The following is a 24,468-nucleotide window of genomic DNA, read 5'->3' on the forward strand; positions in this document are numbered from 1 at the left end:
GGAGGTGTTAAAAGTGGCAAAAATAAGTGGGGAAAAAAAAAATTGTGTGGGTTTCTCTTTGGTTTTGAATTAGGATAGACGTTAGGTAGAAAGGAAATGATCTTTAATGCAGACTGCATGTCTCAGTAACGGCAAGAGTGTTTCTCCCAAGAATAAACTGAGACCTCTGAGCTGGCTTACAGATACCTCAATAGAAATAGTTGCATTACTCTGTCCTCTGCCTGGAGAAAGTCCCTGAGAGCTTTTTCAGAGGTACTCTTATTGTCATAGATGATTTGGCAATATATATATAGAGAGGAAGACCTATGCAGTTTTAAAAATAATTTCTTTAATGCATTTTACATATTGTACTTTCAATAGAACTAAGTATTTCTGGCAACCTCTTAAGATATCTATTATTCATTCTTCATTAGGTGATATTCCAATCTACCCAGGAAGTACAGCATTCAGAGGTCTTGAAGCTCAGTACGTGCTAGTATTTTCTAACCTTATTTTTCTCAATATCCAACTGTAGGTCAGCAATGTTTTCAAAGTCAGTTGTTCAGCAATAGTCAGAAGTCAAGAAAGTGCTCAGTAAGATGAGATTTTTTAAATGTAAAAATGTCAGGATTTTTTAATTTACTTTTTGGCTTGTAAGCCTTTCGAATTCACTGAGAGTATATTTTCATTGTGTTCACTGAAACTGTTAAAACTAATAATATCCTTTTTTTCTGATTGTAATGTGATACCTTCACTCAAGGATCTAGAGGCTTAAGAAACTGCCTCAGTATCAGATGACTAATACAAAATCCTAAACGTTCTTATGACCGAGTCCTGATCTTATGCTGTAATGAGACAATTTTTGCTGCTTCTGTAATATAAAAAGGCTGTAAAACTTCCCTACTTGGAACAGCACTCCTCAAAGTGCAATCCTGCTTTATTGTTGACACTAACATGGTGTTATTGGGGTTTTCCAGACCAGTATGTCGTAAAGAGGAGAAAGATTAGTCTGCTGTCCTCCATGTCTGGGAATGGAGAGAATACAGTTTGCTTTGCATGCTCCAATTCTGCCTGCTTGCTCTGAGTTCTAGTGTTTTCTTAGAAAAACTGTTGATATTTACCCCATTTCAGTATGTAATTATTAATTAGCATATTTTGATAATATTATGGGGTTTTAGATGTAAAAACGAAAGACAAAACCCTCTTGAAAATACCCTGATAGATCATTTCATTTGCATGAAAAAAATGTTTTAACTTCTGTGGCAGCAAGGCTGGTGTTTTGTGCTGTCCAAATGTTCACACAGCAACAAGAAGAAATTCTTTGATAATTGGAAGATGGGTTTTGCTGCTTCCTTTTAATTGAAAGGTATTTGTTGCTATTATTGGTTGTGAAGTGTATCCCTGTCTGTATCCTACAGCTTCTGTATAGATGTGTGCTATTAATAACTATAAATAAATGTCAGCCAATAAGGACTTCAAGGTTTTGAGAAAACAATCAAGAATGGCAAATAATGATGGCATTCAAATACTCACAGATAATGCAGATCTACAGCATTGCCATGTGTCCTCCTCTCCTCATCCATTAAGCTGTTTATTATTGCCTCATTTGTATTATCTGCAGACTAGTTGTATTGAAAAATGCCTCAAAACAAAGGGAACAAACCCATTTCACAGCAGTAAGAGTTACAGGTGTGTTCAGGTAAAGCAAAACAAGAAAAGCTTACAAGAGTCTTCTCTTCCTCGGTAGCTTCCCTGCTTTTGCAGCCAGCATATCCTGTTCTCTCTGACCCTTTTCCCTGCGTTTGTTTTAGTATGAGTTTTATGAGTACAGAGTAACAACTTTATTTGCAGTGCCAGCACTATTAAAAGATCACCAGTTAGGTAAGCTACAGACTGCAAACACAAAGCTAGTCATTTGTGGTGGTCTTTTAGAAACATCTGTGGGTTTCTAAAAGTGCTGGTATTGAGGATGTTTTTGAGAATGTGCATATGATGTGAAATATATATTGGTCATTGTAATTTGCCTTTTAGTTCTGATATGCCTGAAAATATCTGTTTTAGGTTTGCCAGAACCAAACAAAGACAGTATATTCCAAGGACTAAGAATGGATCAAGGATTCTACACATCTAAAGACTTCCTTCCTTTGGTAGCAATGGCAAGTAAACCAGGTGTGTGATATTTTTGTTACAATCATGTTCAGCAAGTCATTAACAGTTATTGATATATCAAAATGGACAGTTGGTTACACAGCAGCACATCCAATTACAAAACACCTCCCAATGAATAGGTCTGAGTCAGGGTTTTCTCCTGGTGAGCTGCAGCCTCAAGAGTGTGGTCTGGAAAGTCAGTCCTAGAGACTGTAAAGCAAATAGTCATGTATAAAAATCTAAGCACATGGCAAATCATTACCCCTAATAAGTTGTATTTGTTATTTTGAATTCTATTCAAAAGATTTCATAAGCTTCTCATATGTGTAAATTATATGGATATAGTGTATATGTTATGGTCTTGAAAAAAATCTGACATTAAAGAAGCTGTTGCCAGCCCATATAAGCAACCGCTTTGTGTATTCTTGATAAATGATTTTACTTAATCCCAAGTCATGTGCTGCATGACACGTTTAAGGGAGCACTAGTTCCTTACCCAAAGAATTTACAGGCTAAGACTCAGAACAACAGTAGTATGCCAGGAGTTAATAAGACAACACTCGGTTCATAGGCACCAAGTGCAGTTTTGTTTTATGCTTTTACATCCTTGTTTTCAGCACAAAGATGGCTCTGCTTGGTCTCCAAGGGGTATTGCTGCTTTCAGTGGCCCTAAATGTGAAGTCATAAGCCCCAGATGGTTGTAGGAGATGTGGCTCATGATTTCTACACCATGTTCCCTCATGGTCTACATTCCCCAGTGTGTTCATAAAAAATAAATTACCTTGTACAGTTTTCTGAGCATATACTTAGTGCAGTATGTGGTCTTGTACATATGACCTCATATTTAACCACACATATGCCTTTTTTGTCTACAAATTTATTTTCTTCTGACCATTTAGAAATTTCTTATAGCATCATATAGGGTTGCCTGCTTATTTAATAGACTGTAAATGATGTGTTAAAGAATATATCTTCTGTGACAAATTATTCTCATATAGAAGTGTATTACCTCATTTAATGCAAAATATTTACGAAGGGAAATTCTGCATCCCATCTGTCCCATCTCTCTGCTGTTTTGATCAAATGCTTATTTCTGTCTGTTTTCTTAATCTCAAAGTTACCTCAAATGAATCGGGAGAAAAGGGTGGTTTTTGTTTTTTGTGTGTGTGTGTGTGTGTGTGTGTGTTTTGTTTTTTAAGAAAGAGATGCTTAAAAATGAAACAGATTGACAATCTGCACTGCAAACCGTTTGCAGATTAACAAAGGAAAACTAATTTCTGCAAAACAATCCCCTCTTATAATAATTTGACTAAAAATACTTTCTAGAAATTTGTATGGAAATGTAGCACTTGTATACTGTAAGTTGCCTGCCTGCATGAGGGTCTATATCTGTGTTCTGCATATTTTAAAAGGAGAAAAGGAGCTCTCTCAGTTTGCTGGGGTATGTAATGATTTTTTTTTTTTTTATATGAAGTCTAGAATGAAAAAAATTCATCAGCTTTGAAAAACTAACCTTTTCTGACTGACACTGTAGCTATAGCCACCTCTTGCTCTCTAAAGCATGGAATTTTAAAACAAAATACACACATCCTATATCTTGCTCTATCTTCTTGCATTTGTTTTTGTTTTTGTTTTCACTATGACAGTCCTCTAAATAATAGAGATAATAGACTTACAGTAAAATTTGGATGTATACTACTTGTTACAGTACTTTCACCCAAAAGGGGTTTGCTTTGCAAATACATATTTGGTGTAAATTTACCTTAGGAGTGGCTTTGTTACCAAGAGCAAAGTGGGCTGCTGCTATGGAGCCACTCTGAGCTGCCATTCCCTTGCTGCACTTGTGCTTTTTCTGCTGCTCTGTGCACAACTTTTGTGAAGGGTTAAGTTCGTTAAAAATAGATGAGAAAAGTTTGGAGAGAATGTTGAAATAAGAATTCTACTAAGTAGATAGTAAAGGTAATACCATATAGGAGGATGTTGTTTCTCATTCTGTTTATATGTCTAAATTAAAAGCATTGTTTCCTTAAATGATACTTGTGTTTCTTTACATTTGCATGTGAAAAACTGCTGCTAGTATAGCAGGATACTTGAGTTAGAGTACAATGATTAAATGGCCATCTTAGCACCTCCTGACTGAAATTATAATGGACTCATTGAGAATATAGCTTTAGATTGTTTATGGCATTATTTTTTAAGTTGCAATAATTTGCCTAATCAACACTTGCATTTAAACTTGCGATAAATGCAGTCTCATGCAAGGAACACACACAGTTCAGTTTTACTCAAGTATTTCTTGTATAATGGAATCAGTAAATACAAACCATAGATGACAAACACACAATATCGTCATTCTCTCCATGTAACTTTTGAAAATCTTTTGTAGAAAGCCACTGTAGATTAAATGTTTTCTCCCAGTGAAAGATCTTGGAACTAATGTAGTAGTAGTAGTAGTAATAATAATAATAATAATAATAATAATAATAATAATAATAATAATAGTAATAGTAATATTCTTTCTACGTCATGTTCAGATGCTTTAGAGAATAGCCTCTGAGAACTGTGTCATAGCAAGAACAGTGTCAGTGCCTTATAGAAAACTGAGGAGGGGACTAGCTTTGAGAAGTTATTACACAAAACTGTTAACAACTGGTCATCTTTTTCAAAATACCAAGTATTATTGTTTATAATCTGTTAAAAGTCGTTGTTTTTTTAACTAGGAGGATAATGAATCTGATTTAAAAAAACCTTACTTTTTGGATTAAATGATCTCACAATGCTAATTTCAACCTGATAGGACCCACGACCCTACAAATGTTGTCATTTGAATTCTTTCCAGATAGAAAGGTGCAGCTGCTTAGAGTATTGACTATGAAATTATGTATATGAGCATATCTTAAAAATGGGAATAAAACTGTCTTTCAGTGAAGCAGAATAATTTGATAGTGACACTCCATGCTTGGAAACTGTAAGATGCAATTTTACACTTCTTTGGGTACAAGTACCTTTTGAGCTGTCATGCAGAAATGGTTTCTCTACTTGAAAATGGGCTTTTCCTTTCATCTTTCAGGGATGTGTGCCTGTCACTCTCCATTGCCAGCAATACATGGAACTGTGATTGTGCTTGGGGCAGGAGACACTGCTTTTGACTGTGCAACATCTGCTTTACGCTGTGGAGCCCGTCGTGTGTTTGTGGTCTTCAGGAAGGGATTCACTAATATCAGGGCTGTCCCAGAAGAGGTAAAATTGAATAACAGTGTTTATGAGAAGAAATACTGGTTGTTATTTTTGCAGGGTCTGAAAGTGTGGTATAGATACTTAAAAGTCATCACCTAAAGGTTTTGTTTATAAAAATGCTCTTAAAATGTATAAATGTTTATTAAAGATCTTCATGTAGTCTCTGTATAAATAATTTTCCTCAGTTGTACCTGTTTCCTGTAAAGTCAGAGAGATGCATTTGCCTACAGGGGTTAGAATTTCTTGTAAATTAGAAAATACAGTAAATTTTTTAATCTTGGAAGCACCCCAGAGATCAAAGCACCATTGTTGGTGGCTCTTTAGGTCGTGGCTAGACCACAGAATGATACCTTCTGGCTGCTGTCTAATGAATCTCAGTGATCCTGACGTTGCCTTGGGAGCCTATAAAATCTTGTAAAAAAACTTCTCACAGTGATTTTGGTTTTGAATCACTGCCAATGGTAATGCAGCAATGTCATTCATCACAGATTTCAGCGTTCAGTTTGATTTTGAGTTTGGCTTTGCACTTTGGCATTTATCAGGACATCTGCACATTTTGAAACTGTCTTTGCTTTCTCAATGTATCTGTACTACAGGAGGGTTTCTTCAATTTAGAGTTTCTTATTTTGGTTGTTTTTTTCTGTTATCATTCGTTTGGTACATACTTTACATTTTTGCACACTTGAGGTTATCAGGACATTTAATGCATCTTTATCATGAGTTTTATGGTAGTTTGGTAGATCTTAGAGATCTTATAGAAGGGGAATGGAAGTACAAATAAAATAAATAGAGGGTCTCTTCCTTCATTTAAGAATTCTAGACACAATGAGATTACTGGAATCATTGCACTGACAGACTCATGGGCTATTCAGATTCTTACTAATCAAGAGTCAGCTGTCACTCTGGACCAAAATTTTTGTTAGCAGCCTGGGTAGATTCCTAAAAGTTGTCGATATTTCTAGTCATCCAATCATGCAGTGGACTTGAAAAAAAAGTGAAACAAAATCTGCTCACAGCTAGTAACAGCCATGCTAAAACCATGTCAGGTCGGATATTACATGTTCAAAAAGGTTTTGTTGTGTAAACATAGACAATCAAATCCTGAGTACTTTGCTAAGACAAAATGGTGTTTGACTTCAGCAGTTTTGCCACAGCAGAAATTCAGAAGATCTTAAATCTGGATTTTCACTGAGAAAATTTGTTAACACATGGTAGTCAGCATTTAATAACACCTTAAAACCATAGTAAACACAAATCATGACATGTACTTAATGAATATTAGTCCACTTCCTAGAAGCCTCAGTTACATAAGGTAACTCATTTGTCCTCAAAGGAGTTGTATATATTCAAAGTAACAGGGAACAATAAGAAAATATATTGGAGAAACATTTGCATTGCAAATTTACCTAGTACCATTGTCTAGAACTGCTTGATTTAATAGCACAGGAGGCTCTATCTGTATACTGTACACAGGTGACTTCTACTACAGAAGAATGGATGGTAACATCTTGAGTCAAAAAGTCCCTTTTTTTTTCTTCAGTAAAAACACAGGAATGGCCGACATATTTTATTGCTTCTACTCTACAGATGGAACTTGCAAAAGAAGAGAAATGTGAATTTCTGCCTTTTCTCTCCCCTCGGAAAGTTGTACTTAGAGGTGGACAAATTGTTGGTATGCAGTTTGTTCGAACTGAACAAGATGATGATGGAAACTGGAAAGAAGATGAGGATCAGATTGTCCATCTGAAAGCTGATGTGGTGATTAGTGCCTTTGGCTCCATTTTAAGCGATAAGAAAGGTAACCCTGACTAATGCATTCTGTAAATACTGTTTGTTATTTTAGCTGCAGCCATTTTCTGTCCTTTGACAGTTTTGTGAAACGAGTCTTCTGAAGGTTACTCAGCTTGTGGCTGCTGATCCTCTTCACAGGAATTTCTTTGTCCTTTAATTATCCCTCTTAGAACAAAACTTGAGGGTCTGATGACAGTTTTCTGTGTATTGTTTTATAAAGCAGGAACTCAGATTAAAGGTACAGTTGCTCAGAATAGATCTTGCTTTCCTGACAATGCAAATGGGATCTCAAAGAATACTCTTGAGGATTTCTTCTGGTCTCACTAATTAACTTTAGAGAAACTCATTATACCACAACTTTAAAGTGAACTGATCTGATCTTGGAAACCTTTTTTTTACCTATTAAATTAAGCAATGATTAGGACATTCATTATTCTGGTTCAGCTAGTCTGGATATCACTAATTTCTTGTGCATACGAAAGCGAACTGGATCTTCTCTCATATATACAGTGTTTGTTAAGTTCACCTGTGCATGTCTCAAATTGTCTCATTATTTAGTTGCACTTCACAAGCTTTGCTCTTCAAAATTAACCATTTTATGGTTCCACAATAAAGACACAGAAATAGGCACATAGGTGGTTTTTCAGAGATTGAATGAATTCTCTGGATATAGCAGAAAGAGAGCTGCAAATCATGATTATAACTAAGAACATGGGAACTGAGCAAAGCTCAGACTTCTCCTCTGACACTGGGTTAAAGAGTTCAGGCACATACATCAAATGTGCCTTGAAAGTAAAAAACACTGACTCAGCAGAAGACAGATTGATAAAATGAATAGATCTTCATCCCAGAGACACTCATCAAGGTTAGCAGGTTCTGAAAGCCTTAGTGATGAATGTGCTTACTTCTCCAGGGCACAGCCATGCCAGCCAATTACCCCGTGGCATGTTGTCATGGTCCTTTGGCTATAAATGCTCTGACAGAGTATTTGGCAAGTGGCCCAGAGTGCACATCACCAGAAAATTTGGCGATCAGGTGCTGGTTCCCCAGTGCAAAGGGAATTTCAAAACTTCTTAGCATAATGTGGTTTTGTGAATCTTTGCAATCAAGAAAAATTGTAAATCTAAAATAATCTAAGCAGAGACTAGTAGCATGTGTGGACATACCTCAAGCACATAAAATGTGTGACTTCTCACATCTGCATTTTCTGTGTATGCCTTATAGTTAACACTGTTTTAAATGAAGTTAAAGAGGTTGGTTTTCTGGTGGTAAGATTTTCTAGAGTTATTGGTAAAATTATACAAAAATGTACTGACTTCACAGGAAGACAAAACATTAGTTAATGAAGATAAATTATAGGTCTCATTGAAGAATTTTAGAATATAGCCCTGAGCAGAGTTGACCGTAATGTGACTGAGCTACTCAGTGCTTCTTGTTCACCAGTCCAATTGTATATAACGTTAAGACATCATACATCCATGAGAACACTCTAAAATCTCTTATATGGTAAAAAAAGAAGGATCGACCTGTTTCCCTGAGGAACATGTGGTTAATTCTATGAACATTCCTGTGTTGTGTGTGTTGCTGTTGCTTTGGGACAGGTTCACACAGGACAGGTCTGGGACAGCTTCACTCAGCCCAGCTGTGTACACTGTGCCCTCTGCCCCTTCTCTGTCCCTGGGAAAGTAATGGAACAGCTTATCCTTGGTGCGATCTCAAGGCATATCAAGGATAAGAGGGTTATTAGGGGCAGTCAGCATGGCTTTACCGAGGGTAAGTCATGCTTGACCAACCTCATAGCCTTTTATGAGAATGTAACAAGGTGGATGGATGATGGCAGAGTGGTGGATGTGGTCTACCTTGACTTCAGTAAAGCCTTTGACACAGTCTCCCACAGCATCCTCACAGCTAAGTTGAGGAGGTGTGGTCTAGACAATAGAGTAGTGAGGTGGGTTGCAAACTGGCTTAAGGAGAGAAGCCAGAGAGTGGTAGTCAATGGTGCGGAGTCTAGTTGGAGGCCAGCATCTAGTGGAGTGCCTCAGGGGTCAGTACTGGGGCCAATATTATTCAATATATTCGTTAATGATTTGGACGAGGGAATTGAGTGTACTATCAGCAAGTTTGCTGATGACACTAAGCTGGGAGGAGTGGCTCACACGCCAGAAGGCTGTGCTGCCATCCAGCGGGACCTGGACAGGCTGAAGAGTTGGGCGGGGAATAACCTAATGAAATTTAACAAGGGAAAGTGTAGAGTCCTGCATCTGGGCAGGAACAACCCCAGGTTCCAGTATAGGTTGGGAAATTATATATTAGAGAGCAGTGTAGGGGAAAGGGACCTGGGGGTCCTGGTGGACAACAGGATGACCATGAGCCAGCACTGTGCCCTTGTGGCCAGGAAGGCCAATGGCATCCTGGGGTGTATTACAAGTGGGGTGGTTAGTAGATCGAGAGAGGTTCTCCTTCCCCTCTACTCCGCCCTGGTGAGACCACGTCCGGAATATTGTGTCCAGTTCTGGGCCCCTCAGTTCCAGAAGGACAGGGAACTGCTGGAGAGGGTCCAGCGTAGGGCAACGAAGATGATTAAGGGAGTGGAGCACCTCCCTTATGAAGAAAGGCTGAGGGAGCTGGGTCTCTTTAGTTTGGAGAAAAGGAGATTAAGGGGGGACCATATTAATGTTTATAAATATATAAAGGGTGAGTGCCATGAGGATGGAGCCAGGCTCTTCTCGGTGGCAAACAATGATAGGACAAGGGGTAATGGGATCAAGCTGGAACACAAGAGGTTCCACTTAAATTTGAGAAAAAACTTCTTCTCAGTGAGGGTGCCAGAGCACTGGAACAGACTGCCCAGGGGGGTTGTGGAGTCTCCTTCTCTGGAGACATTTAAAACCCGCCTGGACATGTTCCTGTGTGACCTCACCTAGGCGTTCCTGCTCCAGCAGGGGGATTGGCCTAGATGATCTTTTGAGGTCCCTTCCAATCCCAAACATACTGTGATACTGTGATACCACTCCTCCTGCTCCATGGGGCACAGGAGGTTCAGTCCACATCACTTTGGGAGGACAGGGTCTATTTCCACTTGGAGTTGTGTTATGGTGTAGAGGGTCTGACATCTGTGTTGGTCATGTTTTAGGGCTCAGTCTAACCCCCAGGAGCAGGAAGAAGAGTAAGATTATTTATTTATTTATTTATTAATCTTTAAGAAATTCGTGAGCTACTCCATTGGTGAAGTTCACTTGACTGAGAATTTTGGGAGCTTTGTTGTCTTTAAAACACCCTGTTTAGTTTTTTTGGAAGGTTTTCTAGAGCCTCATGTGGTGAATCAAGTATTAGCCTATGCAATCTGTATGTTTTGCTGTGATTCATAGACCCTATGATAAAGGAGTGATTCCCCCACATTAAAAAGTGCTTCAGATAAAAGGTTGAACTTAATGTGTTGCTTAGCCATGATGTTGTGCTAGTCTTGTATCTCCTAGAATGCATTCACTGACTGAATTACTTATTGAGAGGTATTTAAATAAGAACATAAAATGGGAGGGGAACAAAGTCATGCAGTGAGCTGATGATGAAAGAAGTGTAATTTACCTTGGGGGTTGGCAATACACCTCAGTTTCACACTTCGTTTTGGGTGAAACTGCTATTAGAATAACAATCAAATTACAAGGGAAAATGCAAGACATTTGTTTTGAATGTTGTGAAAATGAAAAGAAACTGAGACTTGAGGGAGTAGAGTGTTTCTTTTGAGCATACCATTTGAGTTGTTTTTAAATCTTTATTTTTTGCCTAATCTGTCTTAATGAAAGTCAAATTTGCTTTTCGCCATTAAGCTGGATTTCAATAACATCTCCAGGATACTTCAGCATACATAACAAAAAGAAATGGAAAAAAACCCTCCACTGCTACTACCAAAAACCATGCCAAACACTAAAAGTATCTTATATTCTAGGTGATTTTTCTTTTTTTTTTTTTAAGGAAGCACATTTTTGTATTCAAGAGATGGAAATATTAATATATTCTCCATCAAAAGATGGTGATAAAAATATTGGAGGTACTTGAAACTACACAATGCCATGAGCAAACTGATGTGACTTGGAACTTGAACTAACTTTGAAGAAGGTGATGGACTAGATGACCTCCAGAGGGCCATTTTAGTCTGAATTATTCTGGGACTGGATGATTCAGATGCAGGTTGAATAAACATGTTAATTGTTGCTCATACAAAGAGCTCTATCAATTGACCTGATTTGAAAGGCACCTGAGGGAACTGCAAATAGAGTATTGGTATGGGCTAAGCTAGCAGGATATGTCCTATATGTTATTAATGTTGTTAAATGTTGATGCTACCAATGTAAGAATAAATAAAATACTATGAAAACCAGAGGGGTTAAAATCAGATTTAGCTCCAGTTCAGCAAATTGTTCAGGGCAGCCCTGATGTTCATATTCTAAAGTTTTGTTTAACAAGATATAAGCACATGGGTGACTGTTCCTCTAAGCAGAAATAGCTCATAGGTTAGAAAGCTTTTTTCTAGTCTATTATTCTCCCTGTTTCTTATTTTTACACAGTAGCTATTAAATTTGCAACTGAGATTCCCTGTGCCCACAGCAGGTATTTAGACTTTTTTGTTTTGTTAAAATCTTGATTGTATCTTTTAGCAACAGTTCTAGTAGTATTCATTCTTCTATTGAAAAATATATAAATGCATCATAAATTTTTTAAAAATGGACTCCTAAGTCCATTGTATGCTTGGGAAGTTGCTAGTAGCCAAAATGGGAGAGTTGCCTTCTAGATTATTTGAAGAGCATTACCACTTTACTGAAACCAGTAAAAAAAATAAAGTACAATTGCTTTTTTTTATTGCATAGCTTACCAAAGCCTTCAAGCCATCATAACTGACCCACATAAACAAACAGCTGTGTCAGGATTTTGTGCATTTCCTCATGTTTCTGTTCTTTTGCTTGGTTTCTTATTTTGGAGGTCTGTAACATGTTAGTAAATTATTGAAATCTCTGTCACCATTCCAAATTGCAGCTACTCAATATATACAAATGTAATTCTGTGTACTCCCTAGCACTGCTTACAACCTCAACATCATACTTAACACCAGTCTAGTTGTTTTATCAAGTCTAAACTTTGAATAACTGTTTTCTTATCTATTTTGTTCTGGTAAGCAAAAGGCAACAATATTTTTGGACTGCAAAATTCTGCAATGGAACAAATGTCCTTGTTCTGGTTTATTTTTCCTGAATTTCTGAGGAGAACCATGGAGATATTATGGAAAACAGTTCACTTGTTTGAAACACACCATGACATGCAGAGCAGGACATGGGACTAAGGCAGGATAGAGAACTGGCAGCATAAGTTTATTTAAACACTTTGTTTAGCAGGCAGCAGTAGAGAGGATGTATTTCCATTTTCCAGAACACTGAATCTTGGCATGATAATGTCTATTTTATTTTCCTGGGGAGACAAAAAAGGGGAATGGAAAAATATTAAAGCAAACTCCAAATACTGCCTCTGCAAAAAAACTCAGAAATACTAGGCTATTTGTGAGCAAAAATATGTTTTACTACATTTTTGGTAGTAGCTAACTATTGCGTGGCAACTGAAGGGCAAAATTTTATTTCACATTTCTGGGAATCAGTCACAACTTCCAGGTATTTTGCTCTTACTTTTAGTACAACTGTTATCTTGCTTGGAAACTGCAGCAGCAAAGCCCAGAAGGCTTACTGGAGTAGAACTGCCGCCCCCCCAGTGTAGTTCAACATACAGCAAAGAGAAATTCGCCCCAGTGGTTTGCAATTTTATTATTTAACCCACTCCTACTTATTTATTTCTCTAGATTGAGAAACATTTTCTAGGGAAAAACGGGACAAAGCTTGCAGAGCTCTGAGCTCACCAGTGAAAAAGATTTTAGTTTTCATTTGTACAAATACAGACCTTCAGCTGGTACGGAAGCCAGCGAACCTGCAGGGAGCGGGAGTTTCTTCCTGCAGCCTGTGAGGTACCTTAAGCCGCGAGCGCTGGAGCCCTCGGTAGCTCGTGAAGCAGTGGGAGGGAGGCAGAGGTGGCTGCGATGCCCCAGCTAGGGATGCCCATGGGCCTGACCTGGTGTCTCTCTAGTAGCGCAGCATCTGCCTCGCACATACAGAATTGACTTTGTCACCAGACTTCTTCAAAATTTGTTATATAAAACTGACATTTATATAGATTCAGAAGATCCCTGGTGAAATAGGTAGGAGTTTTCCTGCTGAGTCATTTGGAATAGGATTTTTCTCCACATGTAGGTTTAGTGAATGAGTTTGAGTGCAGCAGTTTGAAATTATTACTAATTTCCAATATCCAAAAGTGACTTCATGATGACTTCTACAGCCTTGTCACAGCAGGAATTCTGCCCTTTCATCCAACGGGCATTAGTACCCATTGGTTTGCTGGTGACAGGCAAAAAACAAAGTTAGTACCAGCTTGCCCCAGGAGCCTCTCTTGGCATACCTGGACCCAGCTTTATCCAGTCAAACCATTTCTAATCCTGGTTCAGTATAATGACCATGAGCCAGCACTGTGCCATTGTGGCCAGGAAGGCCAATGGCATCCTGGGGTGTATTACAAGGGGGGGTGGTCAGTAGATCGAGAGAGGTCCTCCTTCCCCTCTACTCCACCCTGGTGAAAACCACATCTGGAATATTGTGTCCAGTTCTGGGCCCCTCAGTTCCAGAAGGACAGGGAACTGCTGGAGAGGGTCCAGTGTAGGGCGACGAAGATGATTAAGGGAGTGGGGCACCTCCCTTATGAAGAAAAGGCTGAGAGAGCTGGGTCTCTAGTTTGGGGAAGAGGAGACTGAGGGGTGACCTTATTAATGTTTATTAATATATAAAGGATGAATGCCATGAGAATGGAGCCAGGCTCTTCTCGGTGGCAAACAATGATAGGACAAGGGGTAATGGCATCAAGCTGGAACACAAGAGGTTCCACTTAAATTTGAGAAAAAACTTCTTCTCAGTGAGGGTGACAGAACACTGGAACAGGCTGCCCAGGGAGGTTGTGGGGTCTCCTTCTCTGGAGACATTCAAAACCCGCCTGGACATGTTCCTGTGTGACCTCACTTAGGCGTTCCTGCTCCAGCAGGGGGATTGGCCTAGATGATCTTTTGAGGTCCCTTCCAATCCCAAACATACTGTGATACTGTAATACTGTAATAGTGGGCCAGAGGCTGTGGGAAGTACGATTGTGCCTTTCTTTATTTGCTGGGCATTTAGACTGGGCAGTATCAGCAGTTAAGCAGTCTGTTGGTGCATGTGAGAGCTGTAGTTTTATATTTGAGATTAAGAAGGTCACAGCATATTTGTATTTTTCTCAAGTAATCCTACTATTCACTGTAAAGGAAGTCCCTAAGATGGATATCAAAAATAACATTAATGAGCTACTAAAGCTAAAATTACAGGAACTTATGAAATTGGTTAAACATAAAAACCATTAAACTGTTTATTGAAGCTTCACAGATATACTGCAGCTAATGAGCATTTCTGCTATTTAAATAAGCCCAAATTGAACACACATTACATGGATACATAATTAGTCATGGCAGTCAAACACAGGCAGACTCACTTTTAAAGCTTTATTTGAGGAATCTTTTCCATTTGATTTGTTTTGTTAATTAAAATATTTTTTCTGTATTCACTTATATTTTAATATTGTTTTTGCAAGTGCTATAATTTGCTGCTGCTTTTCCATTTGTGTTTGTTTGCTCTGTGGATGTAGCAAATTTGGAATATATATTCAGAACTGTCCTTTTGTTTGGTGTTATTTGTGTTAGCATCACTTGATAGCATCAGAATAATTCAGTTGTATCTTTTCTTTCATCCAGAAGGATCTTTTCAAATTATATGTAATATCTCACTAGGATATGGAGAAGGCAGCACAGACACAGTATTGTACTTTCAGTTGTTGAGAGAAAAAGCTATGTTAGTTTTAAACTTTAAAAGGTGCAGGGATTTAAAATGCACTCTTTAACTCTGTCCCAAATGATGTACCAACAAAAATATTAGGTGTCTAGTTTGCTTATTGTTCAGTGTCAAAACAGCAATTCGGAGACCAGATAGTTGGAGTCACCTCCTTTCAAGCTCAGGTTTGGCTCTTAGGGTCTCCCACGCCCCTTGCAGGGGCAGGGAAGGGACTTTGTGCACACCAAAGTTCTCCCTGTCATTCCACAGATGGCCTGTGAGGGGTTCCCTGCAGCCTCACAGTTGCACAAGATCCAAATTATGAGGACATTAGGAACTCTTACATAGGATGTTTTAAAATCGTGCCCTTATTTTTACTTAACCTGAATATTGGAGATTACAAAAATGACAGAAGGAAATAGCTGCTGGATACCATGTCAGACTTGCCACCGGGGAAATGTTCTTTCCCTTTCCCAATTTTAAAAATACTGATCAGACAGACAAATCCCCAGTCTCTAGGGAGGTATTTCAGGTGAAGGTCTGTTGGGCACTCGTTGCACTCAAAGAGCTGTTGGTATAATTGTGTCCAGACAGCTATTTTAGTAGGAAACAATCCAAAGATAGATTTGAGAAATGTAATAGATCAAGGATAACAGAGGTAATACCTTATTTTTCCACAAGATGAAATGAAATAAGTAGTCAGAACTTCCAGTTTTATATCACTTTGCCTGAAAAACTACATCTCCAATAGCATGTTGCTCTTTAACACCTTTACTGTGGTTCAGTCCTGTCTCTGAGAAAAAAAGTCATCTCTTAAATCCCTGATACCAAATCCTGCAACACCAAGTTTTCCTCTGTTTTTTTTTCCAAACATGTTTTTACAAGCCTGTATGTGTTTAGTTTGTGAGAACTGTCTAGACGACATGCTGAGATGGTACCACTGCATGCGATAAGTTTTCCTATATATGACAAATATAACATGATCAAAAGCTTTCTTGAAGTGCAGACAGTCTGAGACATAAAGAGAAAGTTAATGTATTGATTTATAAATATTACTGAAGCATTCTTAATAAAACTGCTATTGGCCAGTATCAGCACTTTCCTTAAAAACAACCAACCAACCAAATCAAACCAAAACAAACAAAAAACACTGCAAACCCAAACAAACAAACAAACCAACCACAGCTTTCATTTTCCAGACTGAAAACTGACTCAACCTGAACGTTGTGTTTGGTGTGATCTTTCAGTAGTTTAAATATTTTTAAAGGATTCTGTTACTATACAAATATTATTTTTGCCAAGATAAGTCACAAGTATATGTGGGGGGGTGGGATTATGCAAGCAATGGGTCTTGAGGAGAGATTAAATACTTCTGGTATGAAAACCTGCTACAGTAAAACTCTCTTCTGTGATTCTGGTTTCTGAACCAGTTGCAAAAAAATGCTTTGGATGTGAGTCCTGTGGATATTTATGTATGCCAAGGGTGAGGAAGAGAGTGTAGGTGGGACAAGTAGGTGACAATGTTTGTGCCTTGCTTCCTATTTTATTATTTCACCTTGGATTATACACAACCCCCACTTTGAGCGACGCTTCTAATATATGATTTGGAGGTGAAAGGAGATACAGAGCCTGGAAGAAAATTCCATCATCATATTGTGCAAGAAAGATGCATTTGAAGCTTGCTGTAAACTCAGGCGTGCGCTGGGGCAATACAGTGACTTTGCCCTACTATTGGAGAAATATTCTTGACTTAAACTGGCAGGTTTCTCTTTTACATATATGACAGCACAACTACATCAGTTTAATTGACCTTGGCAATCTGCATCTGCTAGTGGTATGTCCCTGAGGGACACTGCAATTTTAAGCTGCATTTCTATTGCAAAATCTGGAGTTCCTATAGACAAAGCTATGTTAAACCCCTTATTTTAATATACCCCATCAACATCTGCTAAAAATATTTATTGAAAAAGTGATATTTTTTTCATGAAGCTACTTTGAAGTGTCTTTGATTATAATAAAACAATTTAAAATTCATAATACAATTATGTTAGCATAGAGTAAGATTATTTTTTCTGAGCATTTATGTGTAATTAATACCATTTGTATAATTCCATGCAATATAAAACCTGTTTTTTTAAAAATTTTCACATTACATTATTTTTAACGACAAAAATAGTTAATGTGCAGAATGCATATCTATGTAGTTTACTAACATGAAAAAATTAAGATATCTTAATGTGTGCTCTAAAAAGAAAACATTGGGAATTTCATTTGAAAAGATACAAGAGACATTATCCTCATGTAAGCATTTAATTTTTATTGTGCTTTTATAGTTTTATTTTTAATATATGTAACAAATTTTGAAGTGAGCCTTACTTTCAGGATGTTCTGAATTTAAATATTACATCAGGATGGATTTGACTTTATTGACATATATCTTTTTCAGAATTAAATTTATTTAAAACCAACATACTTCATCAAAGCCAGAGCTTTGATAGCATAACATTTCCTAGTTGGAAGATGTTCCATCTGAAAGTTTTCAGTCAGGTTTATTAACGATCTGTCAAAAAGTAGCACAGTATTATGTCTGTTGTGAGGGTTAATAAAAGTGGGAAGTAAATTCTGGTGATCTAGATGAATTTCTAAAAATTGTATAATGAACATTATTTTTTTGTTTTAAACCTCAAAAATCATATTCTGTATATTACGTTGCATGGGAGAGTATATGGTAGGTTATTCAGGAGAAAAGCCCATTGATATGGTAAGTGTGGTACAAAACTATAGGTGGAGGGAAAGGGAGAAAATTTATTTTTCCTTTGTTAGTATTGTTCATTAATAGGTTTTTTAGAAGTGCTGGACTTTTTCCCTGAGAGATGAATAATGCCAGTAAGAATGGAATTGTGAAACATTGCAGTGTGTTCTCAGGGAGTGGCCAGGAGGACGTTAGCACTAATTATTCCTTGAGCCTACATCAAGTCAGTCACTTCTTGTGATGCTTGTGTCCATTTATCTCACACACAAGTCTGGCGTTGCAGGCACTCAGGAACTGGTTACTTTTCTGGTACTAACAAACTGCTGTTCTATAGAATGCAAGTTGTTTTTCTGAATCCTGTCAGGAATTACATACCTCCACTAGCTCAACGAAAACATTAGTGTATATAAAAGGACTTTTCATTTCTGCTGTAAGTTTGTGTTTAGGTAAATGAAAGAACTAGGGCTTGGAACTGCTTTTCTAATTGTTATCAATGTATACTTGACAGATTTTAGCAACAGTTTTTTGTTTCTTCTGTTAACATACTTGTTATTCACTTTAATTACAGTCAGAGAGGCCATGGCACCTGTCAAGTTTAACAGATGGGGTCTTCCTGAAGTAGATCCAGAAACTATGCAAACAAGTGAACCCTGGGTGTTTGCAGGGGGTGACATTGGTGGTCTTGCTAACACTACAGTGGAATCAGTAAATGATGGAAAACAAGCTTCCTGGTACATGCACAGATACATACAGGTAATTCTTTTAAAGTATTTTTCTGTTTCCCATTTTTATGTGCTTTTGTTAATTGATACTTTTATTGTGATTGTTAAAACAACTCCATTGTGTTTAGGAATAAAAATACAAGTTTTGAGGAACTAATACCTAAAATATCTGGTGATTTGAACATGATAGATTAATTCAGCTTGCATCACATACTTGAGTTTGGGTAGCTGAACCCAGCTTGCTTTTACATTATCTTAACACTAAAATCCAAGCAACATGTTCTTGGCCCCAACTCTGAATTCCACTCAAGGGTAGCAAACCTTCCTGCACAATACACAGTACAAGCAGAAGTCCTAACTTGGTAATTGGGGAAAAGAAGTGAGTCCATCAGAATTAAAAAGCAAAATCTCTCAATAGTGCATAAAGTAAAAGTGAAATACTGCCAGTGTTAACCTGGGGAAGACAATTCAGTATTTTCAGAGTGAAAGTGTACTAATAGTTTACAGACCACTCAGATGATCTACACTGGAATGAAAGTTTGCTCTGATGAGACTGATGAACTTGACACAAGAATGCACAGAGGAAAACAATGCAAAGGAGAATTTAACTGAGAAACATGAGTTTAAGGGGTACAGGCTTGAAAAACCTGGTAACTGTATGTTCCCTTTCAGTGCTCCTTGTGTGTTGCTGACGGAGCACCTCTGCCCTAATTGTTCTAGTAAAAGAAAGAGCACAAAGTCTAGAGGAGCTGCAGAGAAACCTTCAGAGTCTGGAGACACAGCCTGTGTGTGGAGAACCAGCTGACAAAGAGTGTGTTCATAGTGCAAGGAACTTTTTAGAAACACGATGCATGATTCATTCTCCCTCAAAAAGAGATTTGAACAACTGAAGTTGGGACTGTAACAGCTCAATGTCTTTCTCCCCCATCCATCTGCTCAAAGCCTCTCTGATTGCATGTTTGTGCAATTTCTTGCTGTTGGGGTCTGATTTCACTTCCTAAAAATACTTCAACTGAAAGCTTGTTGTTAGTATCTGTGCATATTCTTTCTCACTTGTTCTATAGCACTGTTTGTGTCCTGCCTTCTTAGACCCTATGAAAATGCTGTGTATGAAACATCTTTAATCTCTGACCTGTTTCCTTAATTTCTCAGTGCACAGTGAATCTGGGTAACTGTGATAGGGGAGGATGGGGTTATCTCCTTCTTTTTGTCCCTTTCTTCTTTAGCCTCTAAAAATACATGCATCAGTTAAAACCCCTCCTTAACCATGTTGCTTCCTTCTCAAATCTTGTGGGATTTTTTCCCCTCTGGAATGTATTGAATAGTTCGGAAAAAATCTGAGTAGTCATAGCTTGAGAGTCAGAATTTTGAATCAAGCAGGCTTGTGATATTAGAGCATTTCCGTTACCCTTTGCAGGTTGTAAGGCAGCTTATTCGACCTTACAGTCTCACCAGGAAGCTAATGGGAAAGCCTTACAGCAATCTTCACAGGAAAGTTTCCAAATGTCATGTGTCACCTTTCCAGCTGTTAGATGAATGGGTTGCCCAGGGGCATTTATTTGGATGTGCAGTCCCTGTAAAATCTGGTTGCTGTGGTGCAGAGTGCTGTAATTTGGCAATTTACTTCACCAGTGTTTGGACCTGGTACAAATTTTAGTGACTGGAGAAGAGCTGTTTTTTTTTTTTTAAAGAAGTTGTCTAGAGCAGGATTGTAAACCTAATGTTTATAAGGGTAGGTATGTGCATGCCTTTGTGCAAATGTGTGTGTGCATGTTCAATTAACAGCCTTGTATTCAGGGAAATTCCAATATAAAATATAAAAATACACCTACACACTTCCTTAGTTTTTCTCTACTGTGAGATTCTGAAGCAAGCAACCTTTTCTCTGATCTGATTGCCTGAATGCCACGTTAAATTTTAAATAAATACATTCATACTATCTATCCGTTTGCATTTTAGTTACAGGAATAGGTAGCCATTTCCAAAATTGCCATCTATCTCAGCACCAGGATCTACAAATAATGTGGTCAGCCTTTAGAAAAATAAAGCTTTTCCATAAGATATTTCAGCCAACTCAAGACCATGTCAAAGACTGAAACTGAAAACCACCATCCTGACTACTTGCAGAACGCACTGTTTGAACTGCCCGCTGACTGTGTCCCAGCCTACTCCAGGCAAAAGGCAAAGCAAACAGATGGGTCTGATATATGCCCTGAAACCCCAACCATTGCAAGCTCCGGCACATGGTGACATGAAGCATGAGATCCAGACTCAAGGACTTGCCAGCAAAAATGCCTTATGCTCAAAACTGGGAGTTATTTACAGAAGCTTCTTGGCTGCTCTTATCTGGAAACTTTCCATCATTAGTTGCCTAAATATCTCCTGCCTCTTCACATATTCCTCCCACTATATGAAGCATAGGTTCATCTCAGGAATTGTTGCCTGCAGCTGTGTCAGGTTAGTTTCTATAAACATGACCAGTCAAAGCCTAACTAAGGATAGTTGTAGTAGAACCTGTCAGAAAACACAGTCAGTCTTAGAATCATTCTTTGCAAGTTATTAGAGATCCAAATGAAATCAGCCCAATTCATGTAACTATCTGCTACTCACAACATTTTTCCAAGATTCAACCATTTTTGTTATTCCATGAACGAAGTAAAAATTTCTGTAAAATAATCTTGGTGAATTATTTAGTCTGGGAATTGTAATGGCCCTCACTTTTGTCCAACAGTGACTTCTTACTGTGTAGAAGCAATATAGGCTGCTGTTCTCTTCTATGCCTCAGTTACCCTTCATTTCTTCTTCATCAGTGAATGGGATTTAATAGTATAATCGTTAGATTCAGGGTAAATCACAATTATTGCAGGACTAACTTCTAATTTTCTATGCCTGCCTTGAGAGCAAACACAGCTTTTACATCGTAACTCTTCCAGTATTTGCTTTCTGGACCACTGCACCAGCCTTAATGCTTCACTCCTGCTCTATTCGTACACTTACCTGTGGAGCATTTTCCCATATGTGGCAGTCAAAGTGCCACCTTCTTCTTTCTAAAATCCCTCTCAAAAAGTAACTTTTCCTCTCTGGTTCACAAGAAGTTTTCTTTTATTTAAATCTATGTTTTTCTTTACTGTAATCTCCCCAGTGTGGGCTGTTTCTTTTATATTTTTCCTAGACTGAAAGGTACATGATACACTTAAAGAATAAACTGCACTTCACTAAGATGCTATTCAATATGAATTTTGAGCACATCCCTGTGTTATTTTGAGCCAGTGTTGTATATTTGCTATTTTTTCTTTATCTATGCTGTCAAAAAATATATGGGCTTTGTATCTGAGGAGTATAGTTGTTGATTATTTTATGAAGGTTTGACCATTCTCATCTATCCCTCGAGCATGCATGAATGTACATTATTTCATAATCAATACCAGAGATGGGTGGTTCCCAGGAAGCTTGTCTTTGAAGCTGTTAGTTATGTTGTCTGCTGCTTTTCAGAATTAACTGAAGGAAAAATCGAGTGTCGCTTTGTTTAGCTAGAACAACATATGAAACTCTAGCATGGAGATAAATAACAGAGCACCATTTGCAAAAGGGTGGACTAAATGCAAGTACAAGAAACCTGCTCAAGCTGACCCTGCTTTGAGCAAGGACATTGGACTAGATGGTCCCCAGGCATCTCTTCTAACCACAACCATTCTGAGATTGTATGAAATAACATAGGCATATTTAACAAAGTTGAAATTTATTTAACAAATTTAAATAATGGATAATCAGAGAGAGGATAGAAGAAGCAAATGCAAGGAAGAAAAGAAATGTTTTAAGATGAGACTTAAAAATAGAGAAAGCAGGAGTGAGATGAAATTATTCAGAAAAACTCTTCCAGGCAGTAGGATTTGTAGAGAAGGTTCTCTGTGAAAAATAACACTAATACAGCTACTCACTTTCACAGTCTATCTTTATTAAAGGCCTGAAAATGGAGTTAGACCATATCACTGTGGTTAAGAATTTTCTCCATCTAAAGAAAACGAATGTCACAAATTGTATTAGGTCTAAAGCCGAGTTCCTGTCTCCCAGCCCTGCACTACAGACTCTGCTGCTTTTGCCTCGGGGCATATCCTGGTTAGAGTAAGGCATGGCCACTGCAGGCAACCTACTGGGGCCTTGTCACCACCCTGTTCCACTATCCAGAAAATTACTGTGACTGGAACAATAAGTACCTGCAATATTGTTAGCTCAGCTGGTTGGCATCAAATTTGAGGAAGAATGAGCCACACATTTTGTCCTCTATTTTTAAAAATCAAGGGAAGAGTTATGATAAATAAACCCTTGCCTGCAGGTTTTCTTTTCCAATTTGTTTGTGCAATGTCAGGGAAATCCTTCATTATAAAGATGATTTTACTTTCAGGAAGCTATAAAACATTTTAGTTTGCCCAAAGTTTTGCTTTGTAGATAAATAAATTTACTAAGCTCTAATGTGTTGTTATATTTTATAAGTGTTGGGCTGAAAAGAAAAAAAACAGCAAAAAACAGAGCAAAAATGAAAGTGATAGGAAGGAGGGAGATAAAGCTGGGAGGATGTATAGCCACTAACTACTGAACCTTCAGCTGCATCCTGCCCTGTTTAAAGACCTGGTTTATTCCATTGAAACCTTTTTTAATCCTCCCTCTGCCATCTCCACCTGGGTCACCTCATCATTAGGCACATCTTGTGGTGCTTGAGTGCATCTGGGTGGAATTGTTTGTGGTTTTGCTTTTTGTGAGGGAAGTTTGGCAAAAGGAATAGGCTTCTTTGCATATGGTTTGGGAAGTGACTTATGGCCATGTTGCATGTTGGCATGCAGAAGGCAAGACCTATTTTTGCATGGGTGTATTCAGCCATGTGGTTCAAAAGTTTTTCACTGCTCTGGTGGATTTTAGTTTTTTTTATCTTGAATATTTATTTTCTGTTTTATACAGAAAGCCCCTTTGGGGTCTCTAGTTAGGAGTTACTGTCAAGCAACACTCATTTTAGCTGAGAGCAAATTTTAGAGATTTAATCGTCCTGCTTGGGAAACAAAACAAAATACATATTAAGTGCATATTAAGCACTTAATCTATCTCTCTATAGCAGTCAATATTTACAGTTATAAAGGCAATGAATAGTTTGTGAGCAATGCACAGGCTGAAATGTATTCACAGAGAACATTTTAATAATTCTGCATAGCAAATTAATTAACAAATAGCTGCTTTCAAGACTGAAAATTAGGTTTATTACTCACATGTGCACATCGAGTGGAATTGGCCAAAAACATAAGTGTTTCTTTGCTGTGACTTTTGCAGAATCAAAATCAAAGAGTTCAATGTAAGAGTTCAGTGTATCAGTATTGATTTCAGCAGATTTCCCCATTTCCAAATACGTAGGAGACAAAAGGTACTAACCTTTTAAAAATGCTTTAATTTCAACTGTATAATCCAGGAAGTTCTGCTTTTGCATTGCAAACAACATTTCATTGCAGTTGAAATTTTAGTTAAGAAAGACTAAAACAATTTAAAAGGATGAAATCAAACCCAAAATAAGACAATATTTTTTTTTTTTCCTTTGCTTTTTCTTTGGTTTATCAGTTAACAAAAACTTTTGAGATGTAGAGTGCCAGGCTGTTGGTCTTCTAAGGACTGAGATTCTCCTGGTGTAGGAAAACAGCCCTGTGGAGTGTGATGTGGAGGCAGTAGTGGGCACTTGGGAGGGGGGAAATGGGGATGTTTGGCTTCTTATGAAGTGTGGCTGCATCAGCTGCCAGCTGGGAGAGGTCGTGATATGGAAGGGAGTTTGGTCCCAGGCTTTAGGGATCTTTAAAAATTAACCTTTCTCAAAATGTCCACTATTAGGGATGCATTCAGGTTTGCATCATTTGGGGTAGGACAA

General features: G+C 37.9%; 1 protein-coding gene across 2 annotated transcripts in view; it reads left to right on the forward strand.

The window, feature by feature from the left end:
- DPYD (dihydropyrimidine dehydrogenase) overlaps positions 1-24,468 on the forward strand; it is a 346,955-nt gene that overhangs the window by 152,104 nt on the left and 170,383 nt on the right. For both annotated transcript variants that reach the window (XM_065072591.1, XM_065072592.1), the window contains 4 exons: positions 2,041-2,148; positions 5,198-5,367; positions 6,952-7,162; positions 18,416-18,600. In XM_065072591.1, the coding sequence (XP_064928663.1) occupies positions 2,041-2,148; positions 5,198-5,367; positions 6,952-7,162; positions 18,416-18,600 (674 nt within the window). The remainder of the gene's footprint in view (positions 1-2,040; positions 2,149-5,197; positions 5,368-6,951; positions 7,163-18,415; positions 18,601-24,468) is intronic.

This window comes from Columba livia, chromosome 8 (genome assembly GCF_036013475.1).
Source record: "Columba livia isolate bColLiv1 breed racing homer chromosome 8, bColLiv1.pat.W.v2, whole genome shotgun sequence".
In the NCBI taxonomy this organism is placed as follows: domain Eukaryota; kingdom Metazoa; phylum Chordata; class Aves; order Columbiformes; family Columbidae; genus Columba; species Columba livia.